Source organism: Plodia interpunctella, chromosome 9 (assembly GCF_027563975.2).
Source record: "Plodia interpunctella isolate USDA-ARS_2022_Savannah chromosome 9, ilPloInte3.2, whole genome shotgun sequence".
Classification (NCBI taxonomy): domain Eukaryota; kingdom Metazoa; phylum Arthropoda; class Insecta; order Lepidoptera; family Pyralidae; genus Plodia; species Plodia interpunctella.
This window is the reverse complement of record NC_071302.1, coordinates 375,989-390,000: the sequence shown is the minus strand read 5'-3', so window position 1 is coordinate 390,000 and position 14,012 is coordinate 375,989. Positions and strand designations below refer to the sequence as shown.

At 36.8% G+C, this 14,012-nt stretch overlaps 3 protein-coding genes across 5 annotated transcripts in view; 1 reads left to right on the top strand and 2 right to left on the bottom strand.

Annotated features, from left to right (window-relative positions):
- The window catches only part of LOC128672643 (uncharacterized protein), a 315,359-nt gene that overhangs the window by 71,174 nt on the left and 230,173 nt on the right, over positions 1-14,012 (top strand). The gene's annotated exons all lie outside the window — the stretch shown is intronic.
- LOC128672648 (uncharacterized) lies at positions 3,488-4,294 on the bottom strand. The gene has a single exon (XM_053749942.1). It carries the CDS (start codon positions 4,270-4,272, stop codon positions 3,628-3,630), a length of 645 nt encoding a protein of 214 aa, XP_053605917.1. The 5' UTR covers positions 4,273-4,294; the 3' UTR covers positions 3,488-3,627.
- On the bottom strand, positions 9,956-11,842 carry LOC135309780 (uncharacterized). The gene is made up of 2 exons (XM_064436146.1): positions 11,814-11,842; positions 9,956-11,429 (listed from the first exon to the last, which is right to left on the bottom strand). The coding sequence occupies exons 1-2, from the start codon at positions 11,840-11,842 to the stop codon at positions 10,199-10,201; spliced, it is 1,260 nt and encodes a 419-aa protein (XP_064292216.1). The 3' UTR covers positions 9,956-10,198.

Below are 14,012 nucleotides of genomic sequence, written 5' to 3'. Positions count from 1 at the left end.
GAAAACTCTATTTTTTATTCTGTCTGGACTATGCCGCGGCTATAACGGAATTTGCAATGAATATGGACAAGTTGATGTACGTGTATTCGGGAAGGTATATTCGGAAGATAAATTGATAACGAATTAGGCAATTGTTCTTTATTTTTCGTTATTATATAATAACTATATTGTCTTATAAAATCATGTAATATACGGGTGCTATTGTGCGCTGGTTTAAAAATACTGTGCAAAGTGAAGTATAGAGTAGGAGAAGCGGACCCGGCAACAAAAGTAGAAAATAGAAAGAAAGCTGAAAATACACTTAGATGAAAGAAACTTATAGCAATCTCCAGAGAAAGAATACAATACATTTTGTATCAGTTCGCTAATGCGTCTGTATTTCAACAAGCAATATCCGATACTCATAAATAATTTAAAATCCTCTGAGGACACAATTCCCTCGTTAAAGTGTATGAAGCTAACGTAGATAACGAAAATAAGTCTTGAACTCATCGAGTACATTCTTATTCTTAAATACAATATATCTTTATCGCGATCGTATTTTGAAACATGACGCCTTAATATCATTTTGCGAGTATCCTATGATTGATGCAAATAAATTACAGTTTAATAGATAAACTTCTCGTATTTTGAATAATCTGTTAATCTTTTATGTCCCATACCTATTATGTGTATTGGTAATCGGCGCTTGTTTACCATACAAACTTTTTCAATTTACAAACTTACTATAGGTTACAAATTTGATTAAAATAATAATAATAAATTTATTTCATTAATAAAATAAATAATTTAATCAAATTTGTAACCTATAGTACCTACCTCAGTAAGTGTGTATGTAAATTTTGAGTGATGATCATAACTGGTCGCGTTGATTTGTAAGTTAAATTTTTTTACAGCTAAAAAATACCGTGTGGATTAACTTTATACATTTACGCGTTCTTATGAAACTGATCTTGAAGGACGGTCAGACGGACGAAGTGAATCTGTAAAGATTCCATATATAAGTTTTGGTACCCTGTTTTTTTCTTTCTTCTCAGCAGTGGTCGTTCCGAAATGCCAGTAGTTTGTAGCTTGTGAGAAATAACTATAAATATAAAAATTGACGAGAAAAAGTGCCTGTGAAGGTCTAATTTCTGAATAAATGATTTGAATTTGAATTTCAATTTACCAACACACTGTCGCGCGTTTACCAAAATAAGCCTTATAATAACAACATTATTTATGAGAGCCCATAAGTTATAGATGACGCTTTAGCTGAGTTTAGAACAAAAAGGCTCGGCGTGATCCGGTAGCACGCTCTTCTTATTTCTTGCTCCATCAAGCAACACGCAGCATCAAAGCAAGTGAAATTGCGCGAAAAATATTCTATTCCTGCTGTGTCCTATACATTTGAGGCTCCTTTCTTATTATAAATGTATAAAAATATTTTATGTAACGTGTTTAAAATTTTTTGTTTAGACCTTTATTAAAACTTACTTTTCCAAGTAATTAAAAAAATATATATATTTCTTTATTTTTCCATGATTATCAGTGCTTTTCCAAGCAGCACAGATATATATATATATATAATTACAATCAGTTTTTACAAAATAAACATGTCATTATATCTCTCTTTCACGTATTCTTAGTTCATTCTTGACTGTGACGCCGTGAAGCTCAGGGTCTCAGTAAAACATAAAACTAAAATGCCGCCTGACTGCCGTCAACTCCTTAACAATGCTTTCAGCTGCCAGGGCTATATGTACATTAGTCGCCTCGTACGACACTCACGGGATAATATTGTAGTGGTCCTATTCTAGGGAACAACCACACGCCAAACAAACTTGACTGAATTGGAATGTGGAGCTAAATCGACAGAAGCATGAGGAGCTCACCAAACGGCCAAAGTGGAAATATATTTTTATTTCACTGTTCAATGACGCGTAATGACACGTGGGCGAATCGTCCCAAGATGAAGTTTTCGCAATTTAAATACACGCGAACGAGACTTCGGCTGCCTTTGATGATTACGGGTTAGAGTTTGAGGTTGGAAAGGAAGGCTTCCGGCGAAAGTTTCGTAAATATATAACGCGCCTTATAATGAGGGTTTGCGAATTTTTTTCCCTCCAAAATTGTGCTAGTTGAATGAACTTCATCATTTATCATTCGGCTACAAAAAGTTTACGCTTGTATTATTCTAAAATGTATTTGTGTGTTGTATTTTCAGGTTATTCATGATTAGATACTACATTACATAACATGAGGTCGTCATTGATGTTGTCTGTTTGAATAATTTAATTTTTCAACCAAATTCTCAGTTGGTCCTTTGGAATATTATGAGAGCAAGACAAATGTGTACCACAATCTAGGAAGACAGACCAAACCGCTAGAGTAATACAAAGAAAATATAAAGACAGAGACTTCATAATGCATTGTCACGGAAACTGAAGCGACGTGGGAAATTTCAACTTTGTAGAAAATCTGGAAGTAGCAGAAATAACTTACAAGATTTTATTACAAATAGACAAGCAAATATCGGGACAGATGAACTGAATGAAAGCTTGTAAAAATATAGTTATTTCTACGTTTATCGTGAATATATACTTATGTGTAGAAATGTCATAACCGTTCAAACTTTTAGCAAACAAAAGGAAACTTAAAATTTGAATTTGGAGTTAATTTTCCTTTATAACTAGAGCCGCAATATTCTTCGCTCATCCTCACTTTTCAGAATTATTCCTCGTTCACTCGAAACTAGTTATTTGTTATAAAAACACGAAGTTTTCCCGCCGAGTCCCAATAACTATACTTTACTGCGTTACTATAACCGTATTCATACATTTTTGTTACCCCCTATATCTCTCACTTTACGAGCGAATACGCGCTATGCAAAATTATATGAGTTTCACGATTTTGTGTTAAGCTTGCTTTTAAATGGGGCTTTGTTCTAAGAAAATTTACTAGACAACAAGTGTTGCCATGAACTATTGTTTATATTAAAATATACAATCAAAAAAATAATTTTGCAACAATTTGAAATCTAATAAAATGAGCGACAACAAAATAAATAAATAAATATAAATAAAAATATTAGGACAAATCACACAGATTGAGCCAGCCCCTAAGTAAGTTCGAGACTTGTGTTATGGGATACTAACTCAACGATACTATATTTTATAACAAATACATATATAGATAAACATCCAAGACCCGGGCCAATCAGAAAAAGATCATTTTCCATTATGACCCGACCGGGGATCGAACCCGGGACCTCTCGGTCCAGTGGCAAGAATTGATAGTAATAAAACATAGTTTGTAACAATGTCGCTACCCGTTTTACCTATAAAACTACGCAATGGATTTTGATGCTAGTTTTTTTAATAGATAGTGTGATTCCTCAGGAAGGTTTGACAGTACAATTTATTATGCTTTGACCCGAGCGAAGCCGGGACGGGCTGCTAATATATTATATAAATAAATAAATAATAAATATAAATAACTGTTTATTTCGGACTTATAAAATCCATAGAATTGTTAGTAACATCAAGATACTTATCGACTATGTTAGTAAATATATCTATTCTTAAGTAGGTATAAGTAAGTATGGTGGATTGAAAATGCATAACAAACAGACAGGGTCTATGTTTGCTATGCATTTCCAATGCAAATGGCTGCCCAGTGAGCCTGCATTTTGCAGTCATATCTACCCGCTATCATCTTTAGAATGCTGTTGCTACTGCCCCGCACTCTCTGGAACAGTGACGCCACTCTCTTGCGTATCAAGGCATGGAAGCCGTCAGTTCGCGCGTTGGCGAACATCTCAGACGCACTACAGAAGCGAGGCAGTCTCAACAGCACTCTAAAGGCATTATTGTACTGTACCCGCAGCGCGTTGTAGGCACGCTGCGTATGCCGGAACCACAGGCTGCTTGAGTAAAGTGTCTGGCAGTATGCTCTGAAGAGAGTCAACTTTACCTCTTTTGTACTCCGAGCGAACCTGCGCACCAACATATTGCAGCGCACCGCCAACGCCCTGCGCTCCCTCTCAATGTCTAGATCATCCTTGAGATCCTCGGTCACCACATGACCAAGGTATTTAAATTTCGTAACTATCTGCAGAGCAGTGCCATCAAGTATAACTGGAGGTACAGAACATGGTGTCTGGTTTTTTGCTTTAAATATAAGCACCTCACTCTTTTTAGAGTTGTACTTGAGACCGTGCTCCGCAGCGTAGTCCTCACATGTGGCCAGCAGTTTACGAAGACCCCCGACCGAGGGACTGAGCAGCACCATATCATCTGCGTAGCTGATGCTATTCACGCTGATGTTATCAATTCTACATCCGACATGCATGCTGCTCAGCCTCTCGATCAGATCGTTCACATACAGGTTAAATAAGGTGGGGGATGTTATCCCCCCCTGCCTTACCCCACAGCTCAACTTGTATGCATCAGACCATGTATCGCGCCACCTCACCTGGTTCACCTGATTCTGGTACCAGTATCTAAATAATAAAATACACTCAACCGGTATACCCGTGCCCTTAAGCTTGTTCCACAGTATGTCATACATAACTCGATCAAATGCTTTTGAGAGATCCAGGAAGCACGCGTACACCGGCGTCTTTCTATCCGTGTAGTATTTGGCAGTGTGCTTAAGGGCCAAAATAGCACTTTCGGTTGACAACTCTGCCCTGAAACCGAACTGAGCATCATGCAGGTGAGTGTGTGCAACTAAAAGCCCATTAAGCAAACTGTCAAATACCTTGGCTGCCGTGGTAGCAAGCGAGATAGGACGATAGTTCGATGCATCAGATACATTACCAGTTTTATTTTTGATTATGGGTACTACAATTGTCTTCATCAGAGATTCTGGTAAGTATGAATGACCTAGACAAAGAGAGTAAAACATTGCCAGCACCCGAGGCAGGTGTTCTCCCGCGTACTTGAAGTGCTCAATGCTGAGGCTGTCATGACCAGGCGATTTTCCACGCTGCATACCAGTGATCACGGCTGCGACTTGTTTCGCTGTAAATTTAACAGTTCGCCTGGTCATGTCAGCATCAGCAAGCCCACTACTGTTGTTAGACATCGTAGCACTTGGCTGAACAGTAAATATCTCTTTAAAATAGTTAGCAATTTTAACATCACCAGTAATGCCGTCGATGCTCACAGGAACCCCCGGCTTTGGGTTCAATTTGTTTGTGTTTTTCCAAAACGCCTTGAAATCCTTTGCTGTATGATTGGCCGCCAGGATGTCCATTTTAATTTGAGTTTGTCTATCCTGGCACCACTTGAGCTTGGACTTAAAGACTTTCCGACTGTCACACATGTCTGTATATACTTTACCACTTGACGGTTCTCCAGCCCACATCCATATTTGGAACTTAAGCCTGGCCTCCCTGTGAGCCTCAGCGACATACTTGTTCCAGCCAGCTATGTATCCACCCTTACGCGGGCACTGCCTGTCATATGACTGTTCAGCCGCCTCGGTCAGGATGCAAACAATTTGATTATACATTTGATCTAAAAGCATACAATGTTCACGATTATTACACATACTGTCAGCACATGAGGTGAACTCCTGAGGAAAATCAATTTCACTTAACTTTGTATTACAAAAGGCATGAAACAAATTAATTTGCTCAGTTTTTCTATCACCCCATATGACTTTATTACACATTAAATTAGACGGTAAACACTTTTCTCTTAACAAATTAAGATTACATTCAATTGTCACAGGATAGTGGTCTGACCAAAACACACCGTAGTCTACCTGTACACTAATTATGGTTTCTCGAGCAGCAATAGTAATTAAGCAGTGGTCTAACCACCTCCTGCAACTGTGAGCCTCACTAACATAGGTGTAAGTACCAGAATTAATGCCTAACAAATTATAATCGATGCATAGCCAGTCTTGTTCAGAACAGAAATCTAACATTTCATTTGAAAATAACTCATAAGGATGGGCGTTATAATCCCCTAACATATAGACTACTTCTACATCACTATTATTTTCTATCACTGAGCTTAACACTCCAAGACATTCAGTAAATATAGGTAGGTTATCCGCCTCGTCTACAGGCATATATACACTAAACACCAACACTGACTGGTTGTTATTCAAAACGCACTTAATTGCCGCCACACGTACATGTTCGCAATCAATTACTGATACTGACTTGAACGCCGACTTTCGCCATAAAATCGCCACGCCACCATACGGCCTCCCCACCAGCAAGCCTGCCGATGTATCCATCGCGGAGGTTCCCGTTCCGACAAACTCCGGATCCACTGTTCCGATCATCGGCAGCTCTTCCCGTGTCAGCCAGGTCTCCTGCAGGGCGACTATATCAGCATTTCTACACAAAACTCGTACGTCATTCCACGCTCCTGCCCTACCTGCCCCATAGACATAAGTCGACTATTGCTAAACTTTTAGCATACAATATTTTTAGACCCGTTATATCAAATATAACGAAGTCACCAGATATTAGTACTAGTACTAATAATTTAGTTTTAAACTAGGTAATAAGACAGAGGTGAAACCTTCTTTTATAAACCTTGTTCATCAAAATATACAGGGTTTCACCAGCAAATATAATGAAATTTGTTTATTCTTGGAACATAGAGAGGTTGATATTTTTTGTGTTACAGAACATTTTTTTAAAAATGAAATTAAATTAGCTTTTCCAAATAAATATATAGTAGGAAGTACATTCCTAAGACAAAGTTCTGAACACGGAGGGTCCTTAATTTTAATTAATAGAAATTATAAGCATAAAGAAAGGAAAGACATAGTACGGTTGTCAGTTGAATGCAAAATAGAACTTTCCTGTGTAGAGTTGGATAAATACATTATTATTTGTGCTTACAGACCTCCTACAGCCTGTTATGAAACTCTTTTAGATGTTTTAGAGGAAGCCCTCAGGCGAGTTACCTCCAGCAATAAGCACATAGTTTTATGTGGTGATTTTAATATAGACATTTTGATTTCATGTTCTGAAAGCAATGGCTTTAAAAATTTGCTCGATTCATTTAATTTAAAGCACACATTCTTTGAACCCACTAGGATAACCTCGACCTCAGCCAAATGTATAGATAATATTTTCTGTGATTGTACTGTTTCTGAAGGAAAGCTGTTCGCCTGTCTGGGGTCTGACCACCTGGGCCAACAAGTGTCACTTATTCGTAACGAAGAGTCTAACCTTATCTCCGCTCCTGTAATCCGTAGGCCGTTAACTAAGTACCGCAAAATGCGTTTTCGCGAAACCATAAATAAGAAATTGCCTGAATTAGATTTAACTAAAAATCCTAATGAACATTATAATAAGATTTTTAATACAGTGGAAACAGAATTCAAAAAAACTTTTCCTCTTAAGACCTTTAATAATAAAGTGAAACTTAAATTTTGCGATTGGGCTACAAATGGTATTTATATTAGCAGAAACAAGTTATATGAACTTTATGGTCAAAAACAGTATAATTTTAATGCGGAATTTATATCATATGTTAAACGTTACTCTAAAACTTTTAAAAAGGTATGTTCAACAGCAAAATCTTTATATTTAACTTATAAAATAAAAAATTCTAATGACAAAATCAAAACAGCTTGGTCAATCATTAATAAAGAAACCGGCAAGTTTAACCCACGCGACAACAATATTTCTTTAAAAATTGGTGATAAAACCATTAATTCAAATGACGAAGTGGCCAACGAATTCAATAACTTCTTTGCCAATATTTCTAAAAATATTACGGGCTCCCTTTCATCTTGTCCCAGTGCTGCAGATGATTTATTAAAAAGAAATGCCTCAGATCCTAAATCTACCTTCCGATTTAGACATATTTCTCCTGAAGAATTATTATCTGCTTACAAAGCACTCAACATGAAAAATACAGAGGATCTGTGGGGTATATCTGTCTCAGTGCTTAGCACTATTATTGATCTGATTGCTCCCCACTTAACTATTATATTCAATAATTGCATCTCAGATGGAGTTTTCCCTGACCTCATGAAAATCAGCAAAATTATACCTCTTTTCAAACAAGGCGCTAAAAACGATCCCACTAATTACAGACCCATTTCTATTCTACCTGCATTAAGTAAAATTTTTGAAAAGCTAATTTTAACTCAATTAGTTTCTTATTTTAACATAAACAAAATATTACACAATAGTCAATTCGGTTTCACTAAAGGTCGTTCCACTACTGATGCAGCAGCCACTCTAGTTGGAATTATCAATGATGCTTGGGAAGCCGGACAGGATGTTATAGGTGTATTTTGTGACCTTTCAAAAGCTTTTGACTGTGTCGACCACAACATACTGAAAAATAAGCTTAAATTCTATGGTGTCACTGGAGCGGCCCTTGATGTACTATCTTCTTACTTAGACAATAGAACTCAGAAAGTAGAAATTAATAGAGCAGCCTCTAACAGCGCTCCTGTGCACATGGGCGTGCCTCAAGGCTCCATTATTGGTCCTTTTCTATTTCTAGTTTATATAAATGATCTTCCTTGTCTTGCCCAACAATTGTGTGATGTAATTTTATTTGCTGACGACACGTCACTACTGTTTAAAGTTGATAGAAAAAGTAGAAATTATAACAATGTAAGCAACATTATGTCACTTGTGCTTGAATGGTTTACAACTAATAACCTGGCTTTAAACACAGACAAGACCAAGTGTATTAAGTTCTCTCTTTCAAACGCACCCCAACTTGATATTCCTTTAGTAGTTAATGGTAAAGTATTAGAATGGGTACACAGTGCCAAGTTCTTGGGCATTACTGTGGATAGTAAGTTTAAGTGGGATAAACATATTGAAATCACGGCCAAAAAACTTAGTTCGGCAGCTTTTGCAGTGAGAAGGATCAGACAGTGTACAAACATCGAAACAGCTAGGCTCGTGTATTACAGCTACTTTCATAGCATAATGTCCTACGGATTATTGTTATGGGGTAATGCAGCTGACATAGGAAAAATTTTTGTTTTACAGAAACGAGCAATTCGTTTTATTTATGGACTTAAGCCACGGGATTCCTTGCGAGAATTATTCAAATCGATAAATATTATGACTGTTGCATCTCAGTACATCTTCGACGTACTTATTTTTGTTAAATCTAACTTACACCTGTATAAAACATTGAGCGATGTTAACAGTGTAGTCACTCGTAATAGGCATAAACTTTGTATGAACAGATTCCGACTTAAAAAGGTTAGGCGGTCTTTCGTGGGTCAAAGTGTTAAATTGTTCAATAAACTCCCTGTAGAGGCTATTAACTTGCCAATGCCAAAATTTAAATCATATATTAAAAATGCTTTAATGGCTAATGCTTATTACACGATTAGCGACTATTTAAATGATAAAACACCTTGGACCCTTCCTAAAACTTCCACCTCTCACACTTGATTTTAATTTTTTTTATTATTATTTATATATTTTCTTGACATGTTTATTACATATATTTTGACATTTATTGTAAAACATATACGTGATTTGTGATCTCCAAGTGTCTGAAAGTAACATAGGTATCTATTATGTTAGATTATGGAGATCGAGTATGTCATGCACATCCAAATGGTCAAACCGGTGGCGGCGTCGTGGATCGGGTCGGGAGGTTCCCTCTATTGTGGTTGAGCTTCGCGATGGCTGACTCACGCGTCAACTCGTGAACGGGTGCTGCCGGGGGAACTGGTCAGCTCGATCTATTATTAAAAGTTTTTTTTTTTTTTGTTTGGTTAATTATACGTATATGTATAAGTATATTTTCCTTTCATCAGCACTTGATCACAATCATAATATGTTTCAGTATACCTTTTGACCATGTACTTTATTATGTACTTAATGTTATATTGCTGATAAAAAAATAAAAAAAAAAAAAAAAAAAAAAAAAAAAAAAAAAAAAAAAAAAAAAAAAAAAAAAAAAAAAAAAAAAAAAAAAAAAAAATTATACATGAATTTATATACAAAAAATGGCAAGCCCTTCTGGCATAATAGGGACCAACACTGTTTGAATGAGTTTCTTTCGGCATTTCTTCTCAGCAGTGGTCGTTCCGAAATGCTAGTAGTTTGTAGCTTTGGTAAACATCATTTAATTTAGATTATGACGTGAAAAAGTGCCTGTGAAGGCCTAATTTCTGAATAAATGATTTGATTTGATTTGATTTGATTTGATTTGCTCGCTTGAGCGACTTACAATTGTAACTAGTTAATCTACTAATTTTCGTGCTGGTCATCAGTTTTTTGTGTCACTTCGCCACCCTTTTGTTTAAGTCTTTCCCGTAAGTTTACGAAACGCCTAAACGAAATTCCACATGGCCACAGGTTGTCATCTAGAAAGACATCCAGTTTGTATTTCGTGACGAATACCTTATAAGAATTATAGTCTCGTTGCTGTTTCATTTTTATTTTGGCCAGGGAAACAGTCTCCTTCGTCTTTGCATAGATATAGTCCACAATATCTGTTTCCGAAACATCTTTATGCACGTTCGAAATAAAAAGCGGGACTTTCGTGTCCGCCGCCTTGAACTTCGCCGTAGCTGAAGATTCCGCCTTTCCTTTAGATCCAATGAACCTATTTCTAGATCGCTTTTTCTGAACAAGAATCCATTCATTATCTTGTTTGGATGATTTTTCCCACTGTCCATCTTTGTTTACCAACTCCGCATATGACAGTTTGCGTTCCGAACTGTCAGTCACCTTATTAGTCTGTTTGCGCGAGCGAGTAGGTGTAGAAACAACTACAGCGTTCGGCATACCTTCCTGTAGGTGAGAGCGAGACGCAATGATCTCGCTTCCTCCGCACGTCAGTCGCGCGCTGTCACTGTCAGACGAGAGCAAGTGTGGCTGCGTACCGGCACAGGTAACGATGCCCGCGCCCGCTCCCGTACCGTCCCCGCTGCCATCGTCGCGTTTGTGCACATCGTTTATTCCGTTATATGACTCATCATTCCCCGATGTTTGAAATTGAAACGCAACCGGCCCGCTGTCCAACAAATACGCGCCTCGCTTCGTGTTAACGTTACACTCAGGGTCAGGTCTGATAATTGACGCATACCGCCCATTCAGTAAATTATTTTCTAGTTCTTGAACCTGCTTATTAGTAACGTACGATAGCTTTATCTTTTCTACGTCTCTCTTTAATATTAATATATCTTTCAATAAAGCAGTCACATCGACGTGGTCAAAGGTTACTGGAGGGAGTTTGTGTAAATCCCTGGCTACATATGTTGGTATCGTCTCGGGATCGGTATCCTTAAAGATCGCTATAATATCTTCAAGATCTCTTTGTATTTTCCCATCTCTTCTTCTGGAGATATTCCGCCTCTTTGTTTTGATTGTATCAAATAATAACGCCTTCGCGATATCAACTTCATTGGTCGTAAACGTAGAAGAACAAATACGAACGATGCAACAATATATATATAATAGATATATAACAGTGTCTCTTATTTTTATTGTTTCGAATTTTTTTACAATTGAATACTTTTTACAGTTTCGAAACAATAACAATATTTTATGGTTAACGTTACGTTTCAGTCAGAAAACATTTTAAAATACAGTAATATTATAAATATCACGCATATTGTTACACCAGCCAGCATTTATTCCCGTGTGGTACATCCCAGTAGAGGCCAAAGAGCTTGTAAACAAATGGACAAATACATATTTTTTAATGACGACAAATCACACAGTAGATAGCCCTAAAGTAAGTTCAGACTTGCATTATGGGATACTAACTCAACGATAGTACACATGCAATATATAGATGAATAACCAGACCTAGGTCAATCAGAAAAATACCATTTTCTGACCTCGAACCCGATCAAACCCGAGACCTCGACTGTGGCAGTCCGGCATGATGACCACAGAGGTCGTCTTATAGTTCTTGTCTCTTCTTTCTTCTTATTCAACCCTAAAATGTACAAGTAACTTACATAAATAAATTTTTAGTTTGGGCGTTACTTTTGGGCGATAAATTATAAAAATTTGGCAACATTATGTCGTGTATCCAATGAAAATGGCTTGTTTTGAAAATTTCAAATGGTTTTTTGTTTATTTTTAATATTAACATGTAAAAACTAATTGATTAAAGTATTTTTGGACGGCTTAGATCTAATCAGCTTTTTTCTTTTATTTTATCATTATCGTATTGTCCATTTGGCTTCAAGCTCCCATCTCACTCGGTACGACTTGGCGGAGGCTAATCAAATATGCATAGCGTTTGGCAAATGCATTAGTAGATGCACTTCCATATGTGTGTGTGTGTGTGTTTGTTTTTGAACAAATACGGCGGTAGAATTAATGGTTTGCTTTGTTAAGAAGTCTGCAATACTACTTGAATCGGAGACTCGATGAATATTTATCATTCTCAATATAGGATTCAGTGTTATTCTCACTTATTGATAACTTCATTAAAATTTGTTTTTGTAACGAAATAATTATAAAATTTAAAATTTCCCTGATGAGAGTACAGTCCACAGCACATCAACCATACCCAAATTTGTCACTATACCTTACCATGAAGATCCACGAAGCGTAACTTGGCTTGACTGTACAGTAAAATTTGAAATGTTATGAATTAACATTGGCTTACGGTAATCTTGTCATATGCCATGGAGACTGGATCGTATTTAGAGTTCGAGAGAGATTAATTTAATAGAAAATGCCGTTAAAACGACAAAATAATTCATTAAATTGAAACATACGACCTTTCAGATTTTTCACAATTTTGAATACATACCTATTTATTCCATCCCTCCAACCGTTATCCGAGCAACAATAAGAAACTGGAAAAACTATTGGCTCATGATAAATAGTCTCCGGTCTCAGCGTAACTCTAAGGCTCCCGAGGGAGCTGTAGAGGTCGTAAATCGGTTATGGCAACGCCTCCTGCAGTCGTTGGCTATCGGAGCTGATGTCAGCTATTTTATTTAGGATTTTTCTTATTAAAGACTTTATGCTTTTAATAAGTAGATAAAAATATATGTAGTCTTTCCCCTTGCGGGGTAGACAGAGCCAAAAGTTCATGATTCTCGAAAGCCAAGATTAGTACATGGCACAGGCTTTTTTGTGGAATTCAGATTAAAACTGACAGGCCATTTGTCATGATTAACTTTTACAATCTGCATGGGAGGGGAACAGGCTGGCATTCTATAATTTCCATTCGCTCTCAGTCTATTACAAAAGACTATACGAAGGCCACATACAGTTATTATGTAGTCGTTTATTCTTTACTGTATAAGTCAGTTAAGTCCTGAAAATTTTCAAATCATATATTGGATTAGTTGCAATCTTCACCCGACCGCGTCTAAATTGAAGTACGCTGCGGAAGCGATACAACGCCACATAAATCTGTCCAATCGATGAATAAATTGTGTGTTTATATCCCGCCGGACTATACGACACAATAATGGTGCGAATTATTTACGGCCAAGAAGCTGTAACTAACATCTTTTATTGCTATTTAAAATCCATATCTAGTAGAAAATAGCATTGCTATTATATGTATATTCGACGACCTCGGTGGCGCAATGGTAAGGTTCTAGCCACTGAACCGAGAGGTCCCGGGTTCGATCCCCGGTCAGGTCAAGATGGAAAATAATCTTTTTCTGATTGGCCCGGGTCTTGGATGTTTATCTATGTATTTGTTATAAAATATAGTATTGTTGAGTTAGTATCCCATAACACAAGTCTCGAACATACTTTGGGGATAGCTCAATCTGTGTGATTTGTCCTAATAGATTTATTTTTATTTATTTATTTATTTATGTATAACTAATATCATATATATATAATGTTGAAACACATGTAGACTAAACCTATGTGTTTTTAATTATTTCACCTAAATGTGGTGCAAATATTACATATCTCTCTCTTTATGATCTAAACATTTTTTCCGATTTTAGGTTTGTGTATAGACTCCGACGCTTCATAGCGGATGAAGAAAGTGTTGGTGTTCAACATCCTTTTCTCATGCAATATACCTTAACGACATCAAACCAACACATATAATGTATGTATAGACTCT

Excerpts from the sequence above, each read along its gene's own strand:
- LOC135309780 (XM_064436146.1), bottom strand. The coding sequence starts at position 11,842 with ATGCCGGACTGCCACAGTCGAGGTCTCGG. Across the intron at positions 11,430-11,813 it reads TGCCACAGTCGAGGTCTCGG|AGACACTGTTATATATCTAT; the intron begins GTTTGATCGGGT and ends AATAAAAATAAG.
- LOC128672648 (XM_053749942.1), bottom strand. The coding sequence starts at position 4,272 with ATGGTGCTGCTCAGTCCCTCGGTCGGGGGTCTTCGTAAACTGCTGGCC.